This window comes from Electrona antarctica (assembly GCF_951216825.1).
Source record: "Electrona antarctica genome assembly, chromosome: 6".
In the NCBI taxonomy this organism is placed as follows: Eukaryota; Metazoa; Chordata; class Actinopteri; order Myctophiformes; family Myctophidae; genus Electrona; species Electrona antarctica.
The window spans coordinates 46,197,366-46,223,317 of record NC_136811.1 but is presented as its reverse complement, the minus strand read 5'-3'; the positions used below and the strand labels follow the sequence as shown (position 1 = coordinate 46,223,317).

The 25,952-nt window shown below is 41.2% G+C and overlaps 2 protein-coding genes across 4 annotated transcripts; both read left to right on the top strand.

Annotated features, from left to right (window-relative positions):
• Window positions 1-724: 724 nt before the first annotated feature.
• On the top strand, window positions 725-12,890 carry brd9 (bromodomain containing 9). Of its 3 annotated transcripts, none has more exons than XM_079502707.1 (17): window positions 725-875; window positions 2,230-2,450; window positions 2,819-2,959; window positions 3,154-3,289; window positions 3,671-3,728; window positions 4,411-4,555; window positions 5,178-5,288; window positions 6,069-6,193; window positions 6,992-7,124; window positions 7,365-7,440; window positions 7,576-7,671; window positions 8,010-8,142; window positions 8,668-8,779; window positions 9,215-9,271; window positions 9,413-9,518; window positions 10,452-10,622; window positions 12,673-12,890. In XM_079502707.1, exons 1-17 carry the CDS (start codon window positions 827-829, stop codon window positions 12,771-12,773), a joined length of 1,971 nt encoding a protein of 656 aa, XP_079358833.1. In that variant the 5' UTR covers window positions 725-826; the 3' UTR covers window positions 12,774-12,890. The 3 variants fall into 3 exon arrangements, with proteins under 3 accessions (XP_079358833.1, XP_079358832.1, XP_079358834.1); XM_079502706.1 differs by having other exon boundaries at window positions 6,066-6,193; XM_079502708.1 differs by lacking the exon at window positions 12,673-12,890 and adding an exon at window positions 10,990-11,442 and having other exon boundaries at window positions 6,066-6,193.
• Window positions 12,891-13,986: 1,096 nt separating this feature from the next.
• Window positions 13,987-23,910, top strand: zdhhc11 (zDHHC palmitoyltransferase 11). Its single transcript, XM_079503350.1, has 11 exons — window positions 13,987-15,028; window positions 16,481-16,699; window positions 17,627-17,805; window positions 18,097-18,198; window positions 18,277-18,401; window positions 18,866-19,021; window positions 19,554-19,663; window positions 19,770-19,819; window positions 21,763-21,808; window positions 22,231-22,309; window positions 22,758-23,910. The coding sequence occupies exons 1-11, from the start codon at window positions 14,999-15,001 to the stop codon at window positions 22,940-22,942; spliced, it is 1,281 nt and encodes a 426-aa protein (XP_079359476.1). The 5' UTR covers window positions 13,987-14,998; the 3' UTR covers window positions 22,943-23,910.
• Window positions 23,911-25,952: the final 2,042 nt, after the last annotated feature.

The following is a 25,952-nucleotide window of genomic DNA, read 5'->3' as shown; positions in this document are numbered from 1 at the left end:
AGATCTACGAAAACAACTAAAGCTCAAAACAGCCCAAAAATGTGGAAATTTGATATTTTTGCAGTGGTGGCTACATTTAGTACATTTACTTAAGTACTGTACTTGAGTACAAGTTTGAGGTACTTTTGCTTTACTAAAGTATGTCCAATTTCCAATACTTTATACTTCGACTTCAACTTCCAAATTCCAATAGTACTACAATTATTTGAAAACTTTATAGTTACTTTGTAATATATATACACATAGTACCACTACTACCTTTACTTTTGTTACTGTAAGTACTTTGTGATGCCAATGCCTTTGTACATTTACTCAAGTACACTGATGTTTTTGAAACATTTTGAATACACAAAACATTTTTCCAAAAACAAAAACATTTTGGGGTGTGGGTCTACAATGAGTACAATCTGATTCTGCAGACAAATACATAATTTGGGGCCCTTGGCCCTTGGCCTCGATCCCAGCCTTACTCATCACTACCCACTTCAGTTTATATAATAAGCAGACTTGGCAACACTGGCCCGACAGGGATGGGATCATTTGGCTTTGCAGTTTCCATATCCAGTCTAGAGCGGATACGGAAACGGTTCGTGTGCGTGCATGTAAAGTGTACGTGGAAATGACCGGATACGGTAGGCGGGATCTAGCGATCTAGCCCGGATCTGATCTGAGCACTTAAATAGAAACCAGATGAGTTAAAAGAACACTATTGTTAAAGGGTCACTCATCATCGTTTCCGGCTAATGGCGGTGCTGTTGTTACATCGCTTGTAGTAAACAATAGTAGACATAAGTAGACGTATTTATTGAGTTATCGTGGAGAGATAATGGGGAAGAAACACAAGAAACACAAACCGGAGTGGAGAACAGTTGACGGTACAGTAGCTATACGTGCACGCGGACAACGACGCGCCCTTGGTTCTATATGTTTTTGTCGCTATTTGTTACCCATGGCAGCTAATGCTTAGTTTCATATTCATCGCGTGAGGAGGACAGATCTAAGAGAACAGATCTACCTGCAAAAGTGATCTTCTCTCTTTTTGACGAGCTCACTGAAAACACATTTCTTGGGTTGATATTAGCCTTGGTCCTTGGATCAAGACTACCCAGACCCGATCAAATATAGCCCAAACATTTAGACTCTCGTAGAGGTTTTTTTCGATTCTGACGAAATTCGTCAGAATCGAAAAAACCTCTACGAGAGTCTAAATGTTTGGGCTAGATCAAATACATCTATGACGATAGTCTTCTTGATTCAAGACTAGGTTGATTGATATCATGCAGCAGTTCTGAAGAAATAGGTTGATTTACTATATAAGCACAAATTAATTATATGTATGCCTAATTGTATTTAGGCAGTTTAATTTGGTATTCTACGGTGCAATCAGAGACTGTGTGTGTGTGTACACACTGCGCGTGCGCGTGTTGCTTTCCAATGAAAATCTTATGATGGTCTACTCTAGCCCTAATATGTTCCCTCAGCACTACGCTAGTGCTGAGTGAACATAATGGGGCTAATGATGGTCAAACAACACCGCATGCTTTAATCAGACAAGATACTGATTCTGTAATACTGTAATTATCATCACTGCTATATGCTATAATTGGTCTCACATGTCATATATTATCAGCCACTCTGCCATACACTTAATTTCATATTATGTTATACATTAGGTTTGATTGTTTGAATGCTTTATTAACAGTTTGCAGTTTGTATAGAAGTACGGTTTGCAATGAATGTTAAAAGGATAACAAGTAACAACACAAAAAGCCCTAGGCGCTTAGATGTTTCCATTGTGGTTCTGTGTATTATTCAATTCGTTAAGATGTAACAACTGCACCTACATCCTGATTCCACAATCCACACACATAACACTCGCCTCCAACACAGTGACACAGTAGGCTATTCAATAAAGTATGCCTGCTGTCCCAATAATCACATCATTATATTTGCGATAATTGCAATTATAATACATTTACATTTTCGAAAAAATACTGGAAATGGCAGATCTACAAGCTCATAACATTTCATGATGCGACACGTTATGAGCTTGTAAATCAGTTATGTACACTATTGTTCTTATTATGACATTAGTAAATATGACCTATTTTGGCCGCTGTACATTATTTTGATTGTCATATCTGCCCAGTGCATTTTTTTGTTTAAACTGTAACTGTCTAAAAAAAAAAGAAAACGAATGTTTTTCTTTTTTACTTACTACGTTCACAGACTATGAAGACAAGCCTCTGGAGAAACCATTAAAACTTGTCCTCAAAGTGGGAGGAAGCGAGGTGACGGAGCTCTCTGGTTCCGGACACGACTCCAGTTACTATGACGACAGGTCAGACCACGAGCGCGAGCGCCACAAAGACAAGAAGAAGAAGAAGAAGAAAAAGTCTGAAAAGGACAAAGACAAACACATTGACGATGATGAGAGAAGACGGAGGAAGGTAAGCTCACAGTTGCGAATGAATGAATTATTTGAAACATAAAGCCAAAGAGCTTATTCCATTGTGGCCCTCTAATATATCACTTATTAATAAACCTCCAGAAAAAGAAATAATTGAGTACCGTATTTTTGTACCATACTTTTAACAAATTGGAAGTGATTAACATCTTTATATAAAGGTGGTTCTGTTTTGACCATTTACATGTTGTGTGCAAGCTCAAGATGTGTGTGGATTGGATATAACCCATGTAGTTTGTGATAATACAGCGTACCAGGAGGTGGCAGCGTAATCAACATGACATTGATTTATTGCTCCATCTAGTGTGTGTGCTGTGTTATAAAACATAATGGGTCTTCTTCATCTCGCAGGAGGAGAAGAGGAAGAAGAGAGAGCGAGAGCAGAACGAGTCTGAAGCGGCCGTCGTTGCCGCTACCAGTGGCAGTGGGCCTGTTGAACCTTTCACAGTCACACTCCCTAAGCCTAAGGCCATTAGTATTGCAACAATAGAGGTGAGCAAGCAAGAACCTCTCCCAGTAAGGTCATGGTGATCATTTTGACCCCATAACCTTCTAAATCAGATTTTTCAAAAATATCTAAATAGAAAATGTACAAGCACTGTGAGCATGTATATCTAAAACGCTAAAATCTAGTAATGGGATGAAACGATGAACTCATTTGAACATTTGTGGATTTCCATCTTCAGCCCGAGGAGAAGAAGAGGAAGAAAGAGATTAAGTTTGAGATCATGGATGCTGAAATAGAGGACTTTCACCCTAATGTGAAGGTGGAGGTGGAACAGCAGGGAGACAGACCTGTCCGAGCATGCAGAACACAACAAGGTACGGCCACGTGTGTGGATCATGTTGTGATCTATTTGTGTCCTGCTGCTATTGACTGCTGTGGGAAAAATAATAATGTACGCCCAGGTACTGTAAAAGGTTTACTCTGAGAAAGCCCTTTTACTGGTGCAACATTTGATGTATGAATGTATCCCGAACGTAACCATTTATATTTTGTCACACAATCGTGTCAAAATAGCTGATCTACAAGCTTGCATCACATTGTGAGCTTGTAAATTGGCTTTGATATTAATTTTTTGCTATTGTAGAATTCTTTTTGCCTATGACATCCCCAAAATAGGGATGCCATGTTGAAAGTGGTTAATGTTTCTGTGCTAACTGACTTTGCACCAATATGTTTTCGTGTGTGTCTTAATGTAGAGAGTGAGGGCACTCCTCGGCAGCAGCTCCTAGAACACTTCCTGCGCCAGCTACAGCGGTGAGTGTAGAAACATTGCTGCCAAGCATGATCTTCATACAATTAATCTGATTTGGGACATCTTTTAATACTGTAGTCAAATTTTTAACTAGCCAGGTTCACATTTTGCATGACATGATCTTAAAGGTAAACAGTCTGATGATTTTTGTTACTGGTCTTACATGCACATGCACATGCAGATGCAGACATGCTCTGCATGCACAATGAATGACCAATTACAATCACTGTCGGTAATACTTACCGTTTTGGTGTGACCATAATATGAATGAGGAACAGAAAAGAAAACTTCCCCCTCTAAAATTATCCTCATCATTACTAAATTCTAAATGGAGTGCGTGAAGAAACACATATGGTATCCTCACGAAAAACATGCAGTAATCCTGATCTCTAAACTGCCTCTACCTGGTCAGCGGGGGCACCTGATGGAGGGGAAAGGAACTTGTTGGAATAACGTGTTCCTTCCACGCGCTACATCCAATCGAGGAACCCCCCCCCCCCATCAGGTGAAAAGAAGCGGCTTGGACTCCCATGTATTGAAGTAAGCATGAGGTCAGTCCGTTGCTCTTCCCTGGTTGGCCACGGAGTGTAGACAATTGACACTGGGTGAAAAAATGGGTTACAAAAATCATGGGATAAAAAAAGGGCTGCTGCTGTACTGAAACATTCTCTTTGGTCTTCTCAGGAAAGACGCACATGGATTTTTCGCATTCCCGGTGACAGATGCCATTGCTCCTGGATACTCCATGATCATCAAACACCCAATGGACTTCAGTACCATAAATGACAAGATTACTACCAATGACTACAACACTATTACAGAATTCAAGGTTAGAATGAACAGTTGTAGCGACTAGCGATTGGAACTTAGGGTAATGAAACTACATAGTGATGTAGAGAGCATTAATAATACACTTTTTGTTGCCCCTTTCATAATTAGAATACATGTCAAAGTGCTTTTCATTGTTCAGAATATAAAAGGAAAAATGGAAAATAAAATAATATTATAGGCACATTAAAAAAAGAAACACTACACTGACCATGTCTTGATTCAGTTACAATTCTTTACTAAACTATTCATGAAACCTGAAATGTCAACACATTTTAATTAAATGAGTTAATAAGTTTAATCCATTTGATTTTGAACACATTATAAAATTCATTCTGACATTCCAAATGGGTTAAATTGTATCGCCACCTCAAGGTCTGTGCGTCATGTTGGATCATTGCATTTTCAGCTGGAGAAGTGCATGAAAACTGCTTCCACCCTCTACATTTGAACCAGTGATGACTTGAGACGAAGAACAGTTTAAGCCCATCATTTATCCTGACCCCCCCCCTCCCAAAAGTCCCATCTGTCCTGATTTATAAAATGATGGATAATTAGTATGGACTTAGATGGTTCTTCGTCTCAACTCTTCAGAATGCTGACAGATGCTTTTCTTCCTCCAGGGCGACTTTAAACTTATGTGCGACAACGCCATGGTATACAACCGACCAGAGACCGTCTACTACAAGGCAGCCAAGAAACTTCTCCACACGGGCTTCAAAATGATGAGCAAAGTAATGTGGTCATATAAGATGAGAGGAACATTTCTTTAATCCTAGATAACGGAATTTGACTTATGTATTGCATAAAATGACTTGTATGCATGCGAAAATAAAACTGAGGGGGTCATCCAGGTGGCACAGGGATAAAAGTCCATGCCCACCACAGAGGAGGATTTTAATCCTCTGGTGCACCAGGCACATGTTCAAGGGTGGGGAAGCCAGGTGGGGACGGCGAACTCTGAGGCATTCCTCCTCCAAATCTCGTGAACCCTATACTTAAAGAGAGCACATTTTCTTTAGAAAAAGCTGTGTGATACATATTCATATAATTTAGCAATGTTGTCACTACTCTCTCAGTGAAAATCTGTATATCAGTGGCAAGTTCTTTGCTTTGTATTGAATCAGTGGTTCTCAACCTTTTCGGCTGGCGACCCCCACAATAGACTTGACCAAGTCATGTGACCCCCGTCCTTGATCTAGCAACATACACACGCTGAACAATTGCGCACACTTAACCAAACGCGTGTGCGCACAGTTACAGACTGCTATAATTAATAATAGGCTAACTAAACATTCTCCAGTTGAGTATCATCATTCTCATCATCATAGTCATCGACTCCGCCGTCCTCATCCTTTCCATTCCACCGGCCATCCAGTCACTCTGTTGCCGGTTATGCAGATGAAGTGAAAGTGTGGCCTGTGGCTGTCTTATCTCTGCTCTGTTTGCAGGAGCGGCTGATAGCTCTGAAGCGCAGCGTGTCTTTTATGCAGGACATGGATTTCTCTCAGCAGGCGGCCATTTTGGGAGATGAGGACATTGCGGCGGAAATCCCTCCTCCGGAGATCATCCCCATCCCTGTGGAGTCGGCCAAGAAGTCCAAAAAGCAGCCAGTCAAAGACATACAGGAAGTCATCAGGTAATACAATATATGCATGCATTAGCACACTCACCCAAAGCGACTTAAAGTTGGAGTAAACAGTATTAACTCTATTCAACCACCAACAGGGTAATCAGTCAATTGAAAGGAGTGCCAAGAAAAAAAGCTAGTCTCAGATTACAAAACAAAACAAAATCTCAAAAGATTTGGAAATCTTGTAGCATTACACACTACAGGATTATATAATCTGATAAAATGAAATGGAATGAAAAATTCTAATAAGATTTTAAAATAATGGGGCATCACACTACAGAATGGGGCTAGCAACGTGTTTTATTTCATCTTGTGATCACATGCAGTAGCAGAAGTAAACAATGGATGGTTAAACTTGCAGTGGTGATATTTCTGAGAATACACTATATAAACAGAGTTCTTGCCACATAAATACAAGCCTCAGCTGTCCAATGCACCAGAGGTTGTTTGGACCGGTCGCTGTGCCAAATGTCCACTCATTCACTTCACATCTATTTCCTTGACCGCCATTGCCTCGGTGGTGTGCAACTCCCAGACTCCTCAGAGCAATAGTGATCATCTCTATATACACCGGTAAATATCAAATATGGTTGAAAATGATCGTCCTATGAGAAAACCGGGAGGCTTAAGATTGGATCTTTGAACCGCTCACACTAGACGACAATCGTGCTTGATAATATCTCAATTTTCCGAAATGTAGGTAGGTTAGGTTTGCTGTGTGACAGCGACACCATTGTACGACAAAATATAAAATAGGGCTTACGTTGTAAAATATTATGGTCCAATGATGTTTCTCTGTTTTAGCTACCTGTATGAACCAGAGGGAAATGCCTGCAGTCTGACAGACAGCACAGCGGAGGAGCACGTTCTGGCTCTGGTGGAACACGCAGCAGATGAAGCCCGAGATCGAATCAACCGATTCATGCCCAGCTCCAAGGTTGTTCACTTTACACATCACAGGAAAAGAAACGACACAACTTGTATACCTTGTATACCTAAAGAATGTATACATATGATAAGCACAAAGTAGTTGATTTCAATTTGTACAAATTCATTTCACTTCATTAGTTAATTTATATGCTACTCATACTACATTCTAACAAGTAGGCCCGAATTCACCCTGCTGGGTGAATTGAGGGGTCGGGAATAACTACTCAATTTCATCCTGTGTTTCCAGATGGGTTACCTTCGTAAAGGAACAGATGGTTCTCTGCAGTATACTGTTGTAAATCAGCTTGATCCTGAAGCAGAAGGTTTGGCATTTCCTTTTTCCAGTTTGTCAAGCATTGCATTCTCTAAGAACTTCACTACATACTATATAAATGGCTATAATAAATACCTATAACAGTGTCTTGGAACAACTGTATTTTTCCTGCCATATTTTTCAGAAGAGGAGACCCACACTGTTGACCTGAGTTCATTGTCAAATAAGTTGTTACCTGGATTAACCACCTTGGGCTTCAAAGACGACAGAAGGCACAAGGGTATATCAATAAGATGCATTTTGTTAACTCGTGGCAAAAGCCTCTCTGGTCTTAATGGACCATATTTATACCAAAATAATTGAGTGAACCTATTTCCTCAGTTAATAAGACATCAATGTTTGAATTTCATCCATAGACTGTTTCTTTCTTTCTTGGTTATATTTTGTCTTGGTTTAAACTAAATCAGAATTAATATGACAAAGATGTCCTATAAATGTGGTGTGCAGAGCCAAATAGAAATTTGGACGGCTATGAAGTCTGTGATTGGCTAACTAACCCGTCATAGCACGGATAGGCTAGTAGTTTGTACTGCTCTAACATTGCTCTTCTTAATGCAGTGACGTTCTTGAGCAATGCTTACAACACCCAGAGCCTTCAGAAGAACTCCATCTTCCCAGACTTGTTGCCTGAAGAGATGGACATGTTGTATAATTCGTACGGAGATGACACAGGCGTGCAGTGTGCGCTCAGGTAGGACCTAGGACGCACTAAGAAAACTGCTGCTTCAACAATACAAATAAATTTGTCACATTGGTTGTACATTATATGTCAGATATCTTGAAATAAACTATAAAGTAATATTTATACTATATCTGTAATTCCGTATTGCCAAAGGTTGCATTCATTAGTTCCCTATTTCTTACTTCAGCGTCTGACACCGTCACAGGAAAGTAGCAAAACTACCCGCTTTACAGTCTCACAGTGAGCTTGTAGATCTGATTCGTTTTATATTGAAAAGTGTTAGAATCTTTGCTCATAATAGATAGGGATTCAAGGTTGAAAATAAGTTAAGTCTGTCTGGGTTTTATAAATATGTAACCAATGAAAAGTATTAACAAGAGCTTTGACTAAATAATTGGAAAACAGGTTATTTTTCCCATTAACTAAAAGTAACGGTTTTGGACATAGGTTTCCACCCAACCGCGACAATGATAATTATTCTTGTTGTCGGCATCATGCAGCCTCAGTTTATCATCAGTTCCCTCAACTCTTCAGTATACAGGAGTTTGTCAAGGGCTGTGGAAGTGTTACCAAGAAGCTGGTGGATGGACTACTGGATAAGATGACTGCAGACGACCACACCAAAGCTCTCAATCACATCAGACAGGTAATTACGACTGGTAATTACTACGCCTAATGATACAAACATCCGCTAACAAAGCTTCACCCACCGTTTTGGAAACTAATCATGTCACCGCCCCAATATGAACTCTTAATTGTTTCCACCGAGTTTTAACAAAGAAAGGCTTTCAACTAGAGTCTGTCCCCAGTCTCTAGTTGAGCGAAGCGTTTTGAGGTGGACTTGTGAGACAGACTAGGTATTTGCAATCGCAATCACTTTAATTATGGGCTAAATAAATCTGAGCTAATGAACACGGATGTTGACTGTGTTGTATCCCATTGTTTGTGTACCACAATAAAAAGTAATAAAAAAGGAGAACACTGTTATATTATCACTGTTAAATTCATGGTATCTGTAAGAGATTCTTTTACATTGTTCCTAAAAGCATATCATTTTCAAATGATGCCTATTTTATTGCAGAAAAGAAATATGGTGCTGAAATCTGATGAAACCACGGCCAACATTTGTGACATGCAGGTATGCTGTAGAACAGTACACTTGGAAATAATCAAGGTTTAAAGAATATACCATTGTGTACCATTCACAACTAATACAAAATGGTTAATAATCATAATGAGTAAAAGATTGTATGAATATTGTTTGTATTTCTTTGGTCAGATGGCAGATGGCAGCGGTCTGGGCGAGACTGGCTCCGTGCTGGACTTCATGTCCATGAAGAACTACCCTGATATGTCTCTCGACATTTCCATGCTCAACGCATTAGGTGACAATCCTCTCTCAACAATATTAGTATTATTTATTCATTTTATATGTAAGTAAGTATATAAATTATATAAACCACTAAAACCTTATACTTAGTTGACTGGAGTTCCCTGGGGTCTATGGGCTCCATTTGTCATTTTCGCTAAACCCCTTATCCCTAAACTTCTTTGCCTTTTTTTTTTACTATTTTGCAAAACATTTTTGAATAGTTAAAATGGCCAGTCTACAAGCTCACAACATGTCAATGTAAATTGGCTAGTTGAACTATTCAAAAATGTTTTTAAAAATAGTAAAAAAAAAAAGGCAAAGAAGTTTAGGGATAAGGGGTTTAGCGGTGACGAAAATGGAGCCCTATAGGTCCATCCCTTTTCCCCTCTACACCAAAACTCTTTGCCAAAAATAGCAGAGCTACACTAGGATATTTGTGTTTATTCTATTTACAAGTCTTAGATCCACATTGGAACCTCGCCATTCCCATCTGGATCCCGAGATCCATATGATTCTATTTGTTATTTATAATTCGTGTCGTTTCAAGGAACCAATCTGATTGTTTTAAATATCCATCTAGCCGTGCTTAAACGAGCATGATGGAACACCAGTAATCAGCATAGCCGGTTGGGTGGCTTCGCTAGCACTTTTCATGGGATATTTTCAGTCGTAGTGGCTACATATGTCATTAAAAAAATGATTTATTTTATCGAATATCTTAGTTATAATGAAATTGAGTTCACAAGTTGTTTTTAAGGGTAACTGTATAATTGCAATATTACACTCGAGGATGTGCTTCAGGGAGTCTCAGGGTTGAGGGGGTTTCTAAATGGACCCTTACAGGTCTGCAACTCTGTTATGGGGTCCCGACTCCCCGAAATTAAAAAGTTGAGACCCACTGGAGTAAACGCTATTATCTCCCTGTGTCTTGTCCGCTCTTATCCAGGCAAAGCGGTGAAGAAGGAGCCGGGCCAAGACGAAGGCCAGCAGCACTTTGATGATGCAGACAAGTTGTTGCAAGAATTCCAGGAGGCGCAGGTGGACAGAGTGGGCTCCAGACCTTCCTCCAACCTGTCCTCCCTCTCCAACGCCTCCGAGAGGGACCAGCACCACCTTGGTCAGTGACTTTTAACCTTTGGAATTTCAAGGATCCCCAATTTGATATACATTAGTCACAGACCCCCATTTGCTGCAATTATTTGTAAAGAAATCTCTGGAACCCCAATCTACACTGTAAAATTCTCAGTTTTCAACTTCATCTGTATGGCGGTCTAACAGTCTGCAGGATATTTCTATTAGTTATGAAGGGATTTGCACAAAACTGGGTGCAAAGGTTCGTCCTGAAAACAGAGCGTGGCAGGAGGAGTGGCCGGTCACAAATGTTAATAACATCACACACTCATTTGAAAAAAGGATTATCATGAGCCCAAGGTATATTAAATGGAGGTAAAGTCACCGTCATTTTCTCTATCACGCAATTCCAGACCAGATTTGTCGACCATGGGAGCCAAACTACACCCGGAAGTTCGGCAGAATGCACTGGAGTCAATGAGAGCTTAGTGAGAGCTCAGTGACCAGCTCATGAACAAACACTATTTCTGAATGACTGAGATCTTTTGTAAAGCAATCGCTTCTGGCAAATAACAGAAGACATGTAACACATTGTCTGCTGTGTTGCGTTTCGATGTGTACACTGTAATTTTATAGAGGTATCTAAAGAGCAAAAAGTAGGTTTCTGAACGTGCCAAGTATCGCGAGACTGTCCACCGTTTCCTGTCTGGCAGTCAAATCTCGCGGAACAGAAACGATACCTGCTGCTGTTTCAATCCTCAAATAAAATGATGTACTGTGCACTCTGTGCACATCGAAAAGCAAGTGATTAGAAAACAACCTGTGATATGTCTTATTTTATATGCCTGAACCGATTATATAACTAAATAAATAATGTTTGTTATCAGCTGGTCAAGCTTGCTCCATTCACTGCTTTGTATTCATGTAACTTCCGGTGTGAGATTTGGCTCCCATGAAAGTGTCATGGCACAGCACTGTCACGTGACCATGTCACTTCCTTCTCTAATCTTCCTTGCATGGGCCCAAGGACTGTCTAAAGAGGACGAGATGCGAAGACTGTACGGGCGACGCCATGTTGCTCCATGGTGCTCCATGGAAGGAAAGAAACATGCGCAATGGGCTATATGCAGCCAACACTTCCGCGTTCAGCTTCCTTGGTCTCAACTGCGCATGTTTCTTTCCTTCCATGGAGCACCATGGAGCAACATGGTGTCACCCGTACGGTCTACGGTGGCCTTCGCGTCTCGTCCTCTTTAGACAGTCCTTGCATGGGCCCAGGAAGAACTGATTAGCATGTCACATGCATCATGAAGTTCTGGCCAATAGAACTGGATAATATGAACCTTTATGTACACTTTAAATTTCACCCAGTTGGATTAGTGTCATCTCTTCATTCCATTTCCAATTCCATTATTTTGTATATGGCATTTTCTATAATAGTGCACAAGGTTGGTTTGGCACAGTCCTAATATGAAAAGTGTCTCATGCTTGTGTGTCTTCGGGGCAGCCTACTGACCAAAGTGACCATTGCCACCAAGTTTACTGAAATTCACCCAATCCATTCCCAAGTCAGTCATTTTGTTCACAGACAGATACACATGCATGAGCCATTATAATGCCCTGGCACGCACTGCCACAGGAGAATAACAATATAATTAATTGTTTTCTTTGGCTACTGACATGCCAGCATCTCCCCTAATGCCTTGATATCAGTGCATTAGTATGTATCAGAGACTTTCGTTTCCAGATGATTTAGGGTTGTACAACACTTTAAGCAGTCAGTTGTAGATCTGCTATTTGCAGTGGACAACACCCATACTCAATAAGTTTACTCAGGTTTATCTTCCCTTTGATATTTTTGGGGCCTTTTTTATTGATAGATATTACAGCATGTAGACAGGAAACGGGGAGAGAGATGTGTGTGGTGGGGAGGGAAGAAGCAAAGGTCGTCGAGGTCCGGACTCGAACCCGCGACACACTGTCAGGCTAGGATTACAAGCCTAGGTGCCCGGACTGCTAGGCCGGCCCGGGCCATCTAACCCCAAACCAGTATCTGAACTACTGTTTCACCAGTCTCGTATTGCCTTCGTCAACAGGGAGCCCTTCACACCTGGGTGTTGGCGACCAGTCCGAGATGGTTCACGACCCCTACGAATTCTTGCAGTCGCCAGAACCGGGTTCTACAGCCAACAGCTGACCTCACACTGGCTCACAGAGCGCCTTTTGGAATCCCATCACACCATGATCTAATATTGTCCTTGGGACAACAGGAATCCACCTGTTCCGATCACCATTGTACATATTGTTTTTATTAAAAAAAACGAAAGAAAAACGTGCAATGTCTGTCTTTATTACATCTTTACATTTTTTCTAATACTGCAGTAATTGTGTCCCGGATGAGCCCCCAAATATATTACGACCTTATGACCCTATGTGGGGTCTTGGCTCCAAAGGAGTAATATGTGTGTGGCTGTCATGGATCACAAACCAGTTCAGGCAAAAATGTGTACATTTATTGAGAAAATAATTTCACAGTAGCTAGAAGATAGGGCAAGCATGTATATATATCATCAGGGTGGCTAATGCTAAAATAACAAACAAAACCCCCCCAACCCTACCTAGAAAAGAAACAATCCTAAACTACACCAAAAAGAAAATTACACTCTAGGCTCCCTGACTAAACAAACAATGGGCCAAAACTGGGGCAACGAAAGAAAATAGCAGCACACCCTTACCATACAGCTTCCCTTAATTCTTATGACACAGGAAAAGGGTTTGGGATACTTTGACAGCAGTTTGCATACAAAGATTACTAGGTTGGTCTGTTCTTTAAACACACAGTAAATAAAGAAACCTCAAACTAAGCAGGTAAGGCACACAGCCTACAGACACTACCCTAGCTACAGACTGGGTTCAGCAGCACAGGTGACGGATGGCAAGACTGACGAGGAGCTTCTCCCAGGCTTTTATACTGGTGGCTGGCTGATTGAAAATGAGGCCCAGGTGTCTCCAGACACCAAGCCACTCCTCCAATCCACCCTCCAATCATCATACAGCACTGAAAAACACTGACAGTGGATTAAACACAAACCACAACAACACAAGGCCACATAGGGCCGTAACAATTACCACAGACAGTGAAAAGCAATTGACATGTAGTTTCTAATGACTCAACACACAGTATGGTCCTAATTGGACAGTTGCTGTTGGTTCCTGTTCCTGCCTCGGTACCCAGGCGGGCCAGGCTTTTATTTTCGTTATTTTAACATTATCATAGTATGAGGAAGTGCAATTTCACTTATTTCAAATACGAAGTTATTTGTAAGGGCAGATACGGTTCATCTTACCCAAAACAGAGGAAGCTGAATGACAGTGTTTTACATTTTTGAAAGCAAAGCAGAACTTAGTGTCGTGTAGATTTCCCGTCTGTTTGGTTAATCCTATTGTTCTCATCTGGGGAACCAGGCAGTGTATGCTATTTAGTTTGCAGTTTAGTTCCCATGCAGAAACGAAAACAGCAGTGAATGCAAGACAAAATCGTAGTGCCCACAATAAAATGGGCTAATTCTTCAGTCACCTGTCTGTCTGCTGATAAACAGAATTCCTCATAGCAGGCGTCTTGTCTTCTGCACGAGTCATGCGCGCTGCCTGCGTCTCAGCAAAGTAGCCTAGGTGTTATGCAGAAATGTGTCACTTTACCGAATACTGTGATTTAAAAGGCTGTAATTTCAGAAATGGATGAATTGGCTAGTATAGACTGTATAATACTTGTATATATGGTAGGCTTTAAACCTTACCTACCATGAGATGATTAAGTCAGATAATCATCAACCTATGGTTCAGATTCAGAATACGGCATAGTTATTGTAACGAGTCAACGACCCTGCAAAAGACCCGGCCGTGGCGTAACTTTGGCGTGGCTTGTTGCCTGCCCCTGGTCTGCTGAGTTGGAGATCGGGGACGGGGTTCGATTCTAGCTCAGGGTGCTAAAACGTTACAATACACCGGTGGGTCGCGTTTTGTTCTAACCAGGGTAACCAACAGCGACGCCAGGAGTCGCACAATTCGATGGGTCACAATGTTTGGTTTAACATCAGTTTCCATAGCACTGGTTGGCACTGCGTCCTTAAAACTTCTTCTGACTCATGTCATATTGGGTTTAGAAGGCATGGAAAAGGTCGGAAGACCATCTGACATTTCTTATGCGCTTCATATCTATAGAGGGAAATGAGTAGCCTCCATTAAATAATGGAGTTATTTCCTTTGACGGCGGCAATTGTGTTTCATGGATATTATGGGAGAACACACCTGCCCAATCGCCAAACTAATTATCCTACTGTATGGATGGACTGTATGGTCGACCAAGCGAGAGAAACCTGCCTCTTTATTTGAACAATACTACAGGCCGATGTTTTCTATTTTATGTTCACCGAGCGGCATCCAATGGCAAAGGTAAGTTGTTATTCATTACTGACACTCTTTGTGAACAAAATCTGCATATTCTCTATTTTATGTGGCGTCGTTTTAAGCCATTGGCCATCTACGGAAAATTACTAAAATGTGTTTTAATAAAACGACACAAGTTTGAAAAATGTTTGGGCTACTAACTGTCAAGTCGAAGACAACAATGTCATTGTTAACAACACTGACTTTTGTGTGCACCACCAAGGGATTATATATATATATTTGTTTAGCAAAATCGTAGACGCAGCAAAAACCAATCGTCAGGACTGACTGACAATAATTGAACTTTATTTACTGTGCCTGCTCTCCTGCTAGGCAACTATCGTATTCCTCACCACTGGTAATAGCGAGGCCTGTGTGTTCAAAATACAATTATTGTGTGTCTGTGTGTGGGGGGGTGTTGTAGCCCGTCTCCGGACCCCCCGGGTTGAGCTCAACCCGGGGGGTCCGGAGACGGGCTAGGGGGTGTTGCAACTTTTGATTGAGGTTGCAACTTTTGATTGAGTAACATTACCAAACATGCAAGGCAATTTCCTTTTATTTTCGGCTACGATTCCAAAGTTGCAATGGAGTTCAATCAATGCAACTACCCTGAAACCTATGGATTCCGAACCGAAAACCACCTAAACGAACATAAAACATTTTTAAACGACAGATAACGCAGTCCTAACCCCTTATCCCCAACATGAAATGACATACAAAATATCACAACAATAGACACTAAGCCTAAGTGTGTCTGTGAGTACGTTGCACCTCAAGGATTAAGGAAGGACACCACCGTCCAACTCTAACCCACCTCATACATATAGGCTATTTCAGGTCCAGGAGGTGACCAGGTAGGCCTATATATATATATATAGTGACAATTTAAACTACACAGGCCTGATAATCTCTGGAGGCCCAGTGGGAGGGATGTCCAGTGTGGGGGGTCTCTTCATATCCTTCTGGTTGTCTTTGGGCCAGTAAGGGGTGGTGCCAGGAGGCAGGAACCACCACCACCAGCTGTACTCTATGTAACTCTACACACACTGCCAAACACTGGGTCGGGACCCTTTTTTGAATTGCGGACCCATTTGCCCAGAGGCATGCTGGGACATCCTTCCATGTGTATTGGTACACCTGGGGACATTACAATATATTCAGTATGAAAGTATCGCATGACCCTAGAGTTCCTTTAGTCACACTGACAGCCCTATATGACTGAGACACCTTCCTATCATATCTCAATATGCAGAGGGCGACAGTCACCACCACGCTCTGCTCATTTCCCTGGCAAATTTCTTCGCAGCCTAAGTCAGAGCTACTCTCCATAGTACTATAACATTCATCCACAGGGATGTTTTGTCAAGGACTACTCTGTTCATTATTGGTTGTCTGTCTTCCAAACCCATGTGTGATTTCTCTTAGCCACTGTCCATTTTCATGTTGTTTTTTTTGTAGATGAATTGCTTTGGCTGGAGGGCGAGGCGTACAGCCCCTACTCCTGGCAGCAGTAAGAATGAGCTGGTTCCCTCCAAACCACCCAGGATCAATGGCTGGTCGTGGCCTCTTCAGGGTTACCAGGTGGTGGCCTGGCTGGTGTATGCTTACTTTGGCATAGTTTGCTTTGGCATTTACACCCCTCTTCTCCCCGTACCATGGAATGTTGCCGCCTACTCTGTATCCTTTGCACCAATGACCACATTAAACCTGGCTAATGCTATTGTACGTTATGCAAATTATGCTAAAATAAGCAGATCTACAGCTGATCTACTTGTAGATCAGCTATTGTCTTTATTTGTCATAAGTATACGTATACGGCATAAGTGGCTAGTTGGTGTTTCTCAACTGGTTGGTCCATGAACTTAAAGCTCAAGCAGAACGTAACACTAAAGTCTAATTTATACCTCATTGCACGACTGCCATGCGATGATGTATAAATTAGGCTTAAGTTGAAACCTTGTTGGAAGATGTGAGGAATCAGCTATGTTGCTTTTATTGCAATCTTAATATAATGCAAGGCAAGCTGCACATCTTTCAGAGAATGAAAGTGACTTTAAATATTAGCCCTCTCTATGTGGGCGGCCTTTACTGTAGCTATGATGGCCTTCCAACCAAGACAAGGACTTTGTTGTGCGAGAGCTTCTGAATAGAAGCTCAAGGCACGCTAGACATGACTTTGTCTTCTTTGTCTCAATTACGATCCTCTCCATTAACCATGGCCACATTATCAGTAGGCTGTTTGTCTTGTGATGAATGCAAGGCAATCCCAGTGCCACTTGTTTACATAACTGTAGGCTAGTGGTTAAAATGGGAACAGCTGATGTATTCACACTTGGACTCTCCACCCTTCACATAAGACAATCTTGTATTTCCATCCTTAGGCTCCCCTTAGTAACTGTGTAGCCTATGTGAAAACGGTCACTTTCTTATTCACATCCACCCGTGGCTGTCAAACGTCTTCCTACTCCTCCGGTTCAATGCCCCCGCTGGCAGGCGCTGTAGGTGTAAAAACAAAGATTGCACTCCCCTTACGACGTCCCTGTGACTTTACCCTTTCTAGCAATTCCAGCTAATTTGAGTTCCTTGACCCCCTGCTGTGTGTAGCTAACTGGGATGGCCTTTGTTGTGCATATGATCACCCATATTGCTGCAGTGTCTATAGATCCGGCAGACGCCAGCGTCCGATCCAAAAACGGCTGCTCCGGTACGGCGCCATTGTTTGACCGAACGAAGCAGCCACATGTCATCCAGGACCTCCACTGTTATCTGTGTGATGTCAAAGTGTACGTATCCACACAAACGATTACAATCAATTTCATTGGCCAACATCATTTTCACACATTGACATTTTGACACTGACATTTATTCTTTTATAGTGTTATTGTTTTATTACTTATGTTCTTTGTTTGTCTTTAAATGCCTTTCTATGCCTCATGTAAAGCACTTTGAAATGCGTTAGTGTATGAAATGTACCGCATATAAAACATTGCTTGCCTTGCCTAGAGACAACATTACACTATCCTTCAAAAGGCTCCAAATAGCAGTGTTGACATAATGCAATCTTTTGTGTGCAGTGGCCCTGGAGTGAAACACTGCGGTGCTTGCAACAAATGTGTCGCTGAATTTGATCACCATTGTAAATGGCTCAACAACTGTGTCGGTGGCAGGAACTATTGGTAAGAAAGAGGAAGTGTGGATGATGTTGTTATGAGTGCCGTGCTCTGCATCTAAATAAATGGTCTCTCTCCTTTCAGGTGTTTTTTTGTGGCATTGTCCTCTGCTACTGCAGCTGTGCTGATGCTTCTCATAGTTACCATGTTCGTGTTCATTCAGCATTTCTTGGATCCTGGCATTCTACGGACCGCCCCACAGTTTGACCGTGAGTCTCAACATATGTCGTGTTTGATGATGCAGTACAGTACAGTACAGTACAGTACAACTTAATGAATAATCCCTCCGTATAAATTCTAAATGGTATTCTTTACTGTCTTTAGTCTGACAAAAAAAGAGTACACATTCAAATTCATTGTCAAACCTAACCAAACCCTTTCCATGATTTACAATCTTTCTATACCTGTTCCTTGCCAGTATGTATCATGCACTTAAACAGGGAGCGCGTGTCAGTTCTGGACCACATTACAGTCATACACAACAAAATGGCACAGAATACATTCATGCACAGCTTATCATGCTTTGTTGGAATTAGCTGCCAGTTGGAATGCCTGTTTGGCCAATCAGAATGCGAGTTATTTACACATTTAAAACCCAAGGCTCAAGGTTGTAACCATGCATTCTGTCTGTATCGAGGCGTGTGTGTTTCGAACCTGTTTCTTATTTCTTTAGGTCTGCTGGGTAATGGCACCTGGCTCGTATTCTTACCTGTAGCTCCCATACAGACCAGCTCAGTGGGGCTCCTTGTGCTGGCCTGCATCACCATGATGCTGTGTTTCACCTGTCTGCTGCTTCTTGGCCACCTGCTGGGATTCCACCTCTACCTCTGTGAGTCACAATCACAGTAGAGTTTGACCATAAACACCACCCCCCCCTAGTGGGTGGATGGATAGGTATACTACTACTAGGTATAGTGCACTGCAACGTTGGGCTGGGTGGATTTAAAGTTTCATGAAACTTGGTGGGTATGATCAGTTGGCTGCCTTCAAATAGATGATTAGCATTGGGTTGAAAACCATAAACATCAAGGTTACAAACAATGATGGTCAAGGTCAAAATTAACTCATATCTCAGGAACGACATTAAGACTTAGATTTAGAAGATTTTTTACACTTTATATCTGGTCACTATTTTGGGCATGTGCATGTCATGCAAAAATGTTCTCAAATCTTCCAAAGAGTTATAGAAAATATCGACAATAGCAGATCTAAAAGCGCACAATACCTCACGATATATTGTGAGCTTGTAGATTTCTGAAAAAGTGATTATTATTATTTGTGGTTATTATTATTATTATTATTATTATTATTATTCTTTGTTGTCATTAGTCTCCTGGTTTGTTTTCTCACGGTTGATGCAGTTTACAAAGGTATGAGTACGTTTGAATTCATAAAGCTACAGCGCCAGAAAGAAGGCAGACACAAAGACATGGAAGCAGGGAAGAAACAAGACCATAAGAAATCCTCACAGGTCAGACCCGTCTAATCTCTGACCCCTTCTGTCACATTTCTGACCCCATCACTTCATGGAGTTCATGCATATGAACTGGAATTGTTGTTTTTTAAAATCTTTTCAGAAGCAGGAAACCTCCATTGACTGTGATCCCAGACTACAACACAGCTCAAGGTAATATTGATGTGTCTGGATCACATTGTGTACGATTGAGGAAATTGACTTGCTGACTTGTTCACATAGAACACAAAATAAAATTAAAACAGTTCAGTTATATAAAAAGGGCACATGATAAACTTTATTGCAGACACTAGGTCCATATACAAAACAATACAAAACACACATTAAAACATAGAGATAGCCTACGTACCAGACTATTTTCACTCCATACGGCCCATCTCAATTAAAAACATATAAACATTGCCTCTGGTGTTTCCAGAAGCAGAAGGAAAACCTTGTATCACTCTGTTAAGGCCACGATTAATACATTCTTAAGGTCCTTTCAAACGGGCAGCGATGAACGCAGACATTGTCGCCTGGATCAACGACGGGTCTGCTCTAGGTCTGCTCTAGGTCTGCTCAAGAGGGGCGCGACAACGCAATGTCATGTGCACTGGCTATTTTATTTTGATGCCTCTTGGAACAAACAAATTTCCGAAAGGACAAATAAAGTATCTATCTATCTATCTATCTAAGCGTGAAAAAAACCGAAACAGAATCCAGGTCTGGTGAGTCATGGGCGTGTGCATGAAACGAGCATGCGCGCAACAATTTCACTGGACCACGCCCACTTAATACGCTTGCGTTGTTGCCCCTCGACTTCTCGACTAGTTGACTAGTAAATCCACTAGTCGACCTTGTTGGTACTAGTTGACTAGTTGATAGTCAACTAGTCTTTTTTTCAATTTTGTAGGCCTCAAGATCAGGTAGATTATAGTTATAGTCACCACATAATAGGTAGTTAATAGGTAGTAAACTAGGCAACTAGTAAAAATGACTAGTGAATGCCCTACCGCGCGTACAGAAAGAAACACAGGTCTCTTTGAAAATAAACTATAGGTGCTTAAAGGCGTTTAAATCACTGCCTGTTTGAAAGGACCTTTAGACTCCTTCAGTCTACACATAAATCTAAACATAAAATTCCTCAGTACAGCATGAAAGGTGTGTACATTACTATTCACAAACATTTCACTTGTGCTGGTGCTGGTCCATCTTGGGAGTTTCAGAAATATTTTAAAAGCATCATTATATGCCACCTGAAGTTTTTTTTATTTTTGCACTGCTATAACGGCACCACAAGTGAACTGTATATGTGTGCAATGGCTATTTTAACATTGCCTGTACACATGTGAAATTTCCGTGCCAGCATGTTGGCTTGCCCATATAGTTTACAGCACTGACGTTGCACATCATCATCATAGAGATCATCCATGATTATGTGACCCAGGTATTTAAACTTCTTTACAACCTAACTAACTAACCTAACTTCACCTGCCAAAGAGGGAAAGGTGAGCTTCTGGTCGTCCTTTGTTCGAGTGATCATCACAACACTCTTTTTAGAGTTCAACATTATATCAAATAAAAAGCCATATTCTGTACATACCCGTAGTAGCTGCTGTAAGCCAGCACTGTATGGAGACGGTACAACTAAGTCATCTGCGTAAATCATATGATTAATAAGGTTTAATATCCCCCACCATGCAACCAGTTTTACACTCACACATGGTCTTTGTCAGAGAAAGCTTGATTAATTTCACTGATAGTTACAACAGTGTTAGAATGATTAAATCACACTCATGTGAACTGTGCAGTGAGCGGCGCCTTTTATTATGCTGCTCATGTATGATTATGTTGGCCTGAAAGTTTGTATGGAATGAATTGTTCTGTAAAAAGTCCATAGACTTGACTGCCACATGATGTCACTCACAGGGGAGCCACACACAATATCACGTGACACGCATGCGTTGGAGCGGCTAGCGCTGCTCAACAATCAGATCATATGGATCTCAGGACCCATGTGAAATATATATTCTTTCATGAGGATTCTGGGAATGTAAATATGTCCAAATGCATGATATTAACAAATTCTGTACCTGAAACTGTTGCATTTTCTGCAGTACCTGCACATTTACTGAAGAAGGACCTCCATCCATCTGCATGGAGGTGAGAAAGCACGTTGTCTTCATTCAATAATGTCTCCTATATACAACATATCTATGTTTGTTACGTGATGTTTGTGTTTACAGTTTACACTATGATGTAAAAATTTCCATTCATTGTCAATGGGAATTTAATGTTTGTGTAGGACAGAGTTTGTTCACACACACTAAAAGCTGGACATAGGAGGGGCTAGTGCCCCTCAAAAATGTGGACCAAGTACAGAGCCAAAGGTCAAGTTTACAAAGTAAAACACACATTTAACATTAATCCAATAGTTAGTGGGGGTCCCTACTTCATCTCTCTATCAGCTAAGGGGTCCTTGGCCTGAAAAATGCCTAAGGCTCTATATCAGTGGTTCTTAACATGTGGGCTGCGAGGATATTGCAAGTGTACACCCAAATATATTTTTATTTCATTTTTACTAGTTGGAAAAGATTAAGAAGTCAGCAGAGGAGGGGAACAGCCATCAGTATGGGACAGAAACTCCTACAGCGATGAGAACAGGTGGGTTGCCACGGCCACGAGGAATACCGTACTTGTTTCTGATTGATCATTGCTTCTGTATCATTTTAAGATAACCACACCGTTGGATGTAGTGGTGCATTGTAGTGTACCATCAGACAGACGAGGGTCGAAAACAATTAATCAATGGCCTATCTTCCAAAGACACCATTCTATAATACAAGTCATATTAAGGGTTATTTAAGCATTATTGGAAACACAAAACGCATGATATGAAGAATAGGAGGCAGAGGAATGCTGTCATAATTGTTTTCAGTGCAACAAAATTAAAGATGCTCTACAATAAAAGGATCCACTATAACACAACAGCAGTAGTGACAAAACATCAAAGAGATAAGCTTGACTTACCAAAGTAAAAAGGTAACCCCCTCTGTGTGGTAATATTAACAAACAGTATGTTTTCTTTCCCCGTTTCCTCTGCGTTTGAAAGGTGACATTTCAATGATTGACACCAAAGTGTGGCACCCTGAAGCAAACAGCGAGGAGGAGGAGGAGGAAGAAGCGGAGGAAGTTCAGCCTGCTGAGCAGGCCAGTGTGAAATCTGTGGATAATGTCCCTGAATTCCAGAACGCACTGGGAAGCTGCATAATGGTCCCACAGGAAGCTCAGCCATAGAGGGCTGGTCTCCAACCCTCACAAACAGTTTTTCATTTAATTTGAGAAATGCTTTATTGAACTGAGAAATATTATCACAAGCACCCGTTGCTCCTTATGAGGATGACTTAGAACGAAAAAAGAAACATCGCATGGATGCACCTGGGACGTCCCAGTAGCTACCCTCGATCAGTCCCATTAGGGAAAGACCAGGGCCACACAATCCGTTGCTCCGGAACTACTCTGGGAGGTAGATCAATCTGGTGCGTGGAAGGACTAGGCTCTGTGGGTTGACTCCTGTCTGGGCCCCTCCCATGTTTCACCAGGTCCACTCCTGCTCTCACCAGGTCCAGGACCTGTGCGTTGCACCAGACTCTCAGCACCAGACACTTCATTCAGGAGTGGTGGATTCATGAGCCGCAATGGTTCTGCAGGCTCCACCTGGGCAACGGTGGTGCTGCAGACTCCACTTGCGGCTTGAATGGCCCTCCTAAAGGCCTCACTGTGGGTTTGTTGGGCTTCCTCCTCACGGAAGACACAGGCTGGGGCGCCAACCCATACTGCTCCCGGGTGCCATCTACATTCCGGCTGTCACCCGTCTCTCCGGTGGTCACCAGACTATTCCTGGTTGTCATGTACATTAGATTAGACTGTTTATAGCATAATGGATTAATGCGAGCCATGGAGCATTAAACTGTGCCGTATTGGCTCAAATCCCTGTTACACCTGGTTTATACTTACAGTTCACAATATGTCTCACAATAGGCTGTGAGCTTGTATGTATGCATGTATGTATGTTTTCGGTGTGAGACACAATGTGCAACAAAGTATGAATCGGGCTTTACTATGATTGAGGATGACCTAGACTTGATTTCGATTTGAAGTGGTGAGTCATATCATTTTGTCAAAGGACTGGACCAATGTTGTATGCAATCTGAATTCCTATGGGAAAGGATAATGTATTTTCATTTGTTTCTTTATAAAATAATTTGTGTTAATGCCACAGATATTCTATTTATCTGCCCTTTTCTATTTTCAATGATTCTTGACATTTGTATGCCTTATTTCAGATAGATTGTTGTAGTGGGCCATGGGCAGAAAGAAGTCTTTACCCTCACAAGCAGCGTAATATGGCCTGTGCACTAACTGGCTGAGACACCTTTTTGTGGAAATGCCATTCATCCATTTTAATAAAAATGCTTCCTCAGCAACTATTATAACTTAAATAATAAAGATTACATAAACAATTCTTCATTCACTTCGCTTTATCTCTGCTTGACCACATGGTGGAGCTGTTGTAACAGTTTGAGGCAATCATATAACAGTCATCACATTACACAACAATTATACAGCATGAATATATGTCATAGTAATTGGTCAGTTACTTTGATTTTGCAAGCCAGACACATTCACACAATTTGGCATTCAAGCCGTGTTGTAAGGGATTTGACATCAGAGTTACATAATGTCCATTTACTTCCAGTCATATCCCTGGTTGCATAATCCTTTCAAATGTTTTTTTACACTAGCCATTAGACAAAAACGGTTTCTAAGCCCAGCCTTATAGAAACTGCTCTGTGGGTAAGTGGGTCAATCATTAAATCAACATAACAAAATTAACCCTAGCATGATAATAGAGGTAAATATACAAACATCTGGCAAAAGTTTTAGATGAACATTTGGTGAAAATAGGCAATCATTCTGCAAACCCGGCCCGGTCTGAGCACCTAGGCTATAATGTAGCCTGACAGCACATTGCGTGTTCGACTCCCAATCATGATGGCCTTTGTCACTCTCCCTATTTCTTGCCTACTGTACTGTCCTATCAATAATAAAGGCATACAGTAAAAGCCCAAGAATAAATCTTAAAAAAGGCTATTTTTGCTATTGACATACAAGGAAATATACAGCTGTGTGTAGGGTGTAAGTGGTTAAAGTGAGTCCATGAGGTATCCATGGTATGTTTTTGAAGATACAGATCTTGAAGTAGAACTCTCTAGGGAGTCCAGAACATCTAGAGAGCTCAGTCTACTGCCGTGACCTCAGGCCAGGGGAGGGCTTCCTGTTCTTGGATCAAAGCCAGGGTGCAATTTCCTGGGAATTTTGTATTATTATTTTGTATCACCATGGTTTCTTGGCTTCTCGCTGATGCAGTTTCCTGCCCATGCCATGGTATGATATGGAGTAGAGCAGTGCTTCCAACACCTTTTCATGTCCAAGGACCCCCAAATGTATTTGACCGCGGACCCCCATCTGAAAGGATCTTGAGCCAGAGACCTCCATACTAGATTTGTATTGAAATGTTAAAAAAAATTAAATAAAAAATGGAACCCCTTAAGCCGGGCCGTGTTCTCACTTTGAGACCCACTGGAGTAGAGAGACCACGCTGTGAATAATATGAGTGTGATGTGTGCACAACAGATCATCAGTTATGTTCTTGGAAGCATTGAATATTATACATTATTTGTCACCAAGCTTATGTCTCAAAGATCTCTGTGTTCAGCTTTATTTTATTTTTTGGTTACACACCGACATTAATTGTGATTTCATGTGTTCTCTTGTTGTTTTAATTGACATAAAAATGCAATGTGTTTGATTGGCACCAAGGATAAATAATGATGTCATCAGTAGCCTACCACTGAGCTGATACAGAGTGAGGCAGGGCACATTCATTGATAAAACGAACATATATATGCCTAGTGATGGTTGGAGGATACAGCAGGATAGGTGGGCATTAAGCGACATAGCCTACGCACCTGCACCTCTATGTAAAATTGGCTATTTTGTCCAAAATGTTAAAAAATGTATATATTTGAAAATGGTCTAATAAGTAGGCTATACATGATGTGAAGATGCACGGTAGGCCTACATCATTAGGCAATTAGACTTGTATCCTTCAACGTGTTTATGTGCAACAAACATGATTTGATATACCGGTTTGGTAGCAATTTTAGAAATATTAGACTTTGTCTTATGTTTAAGCAATCAAGTATAGGCCTATTAAAAAAATAATAGTAGCATAATAGACAAT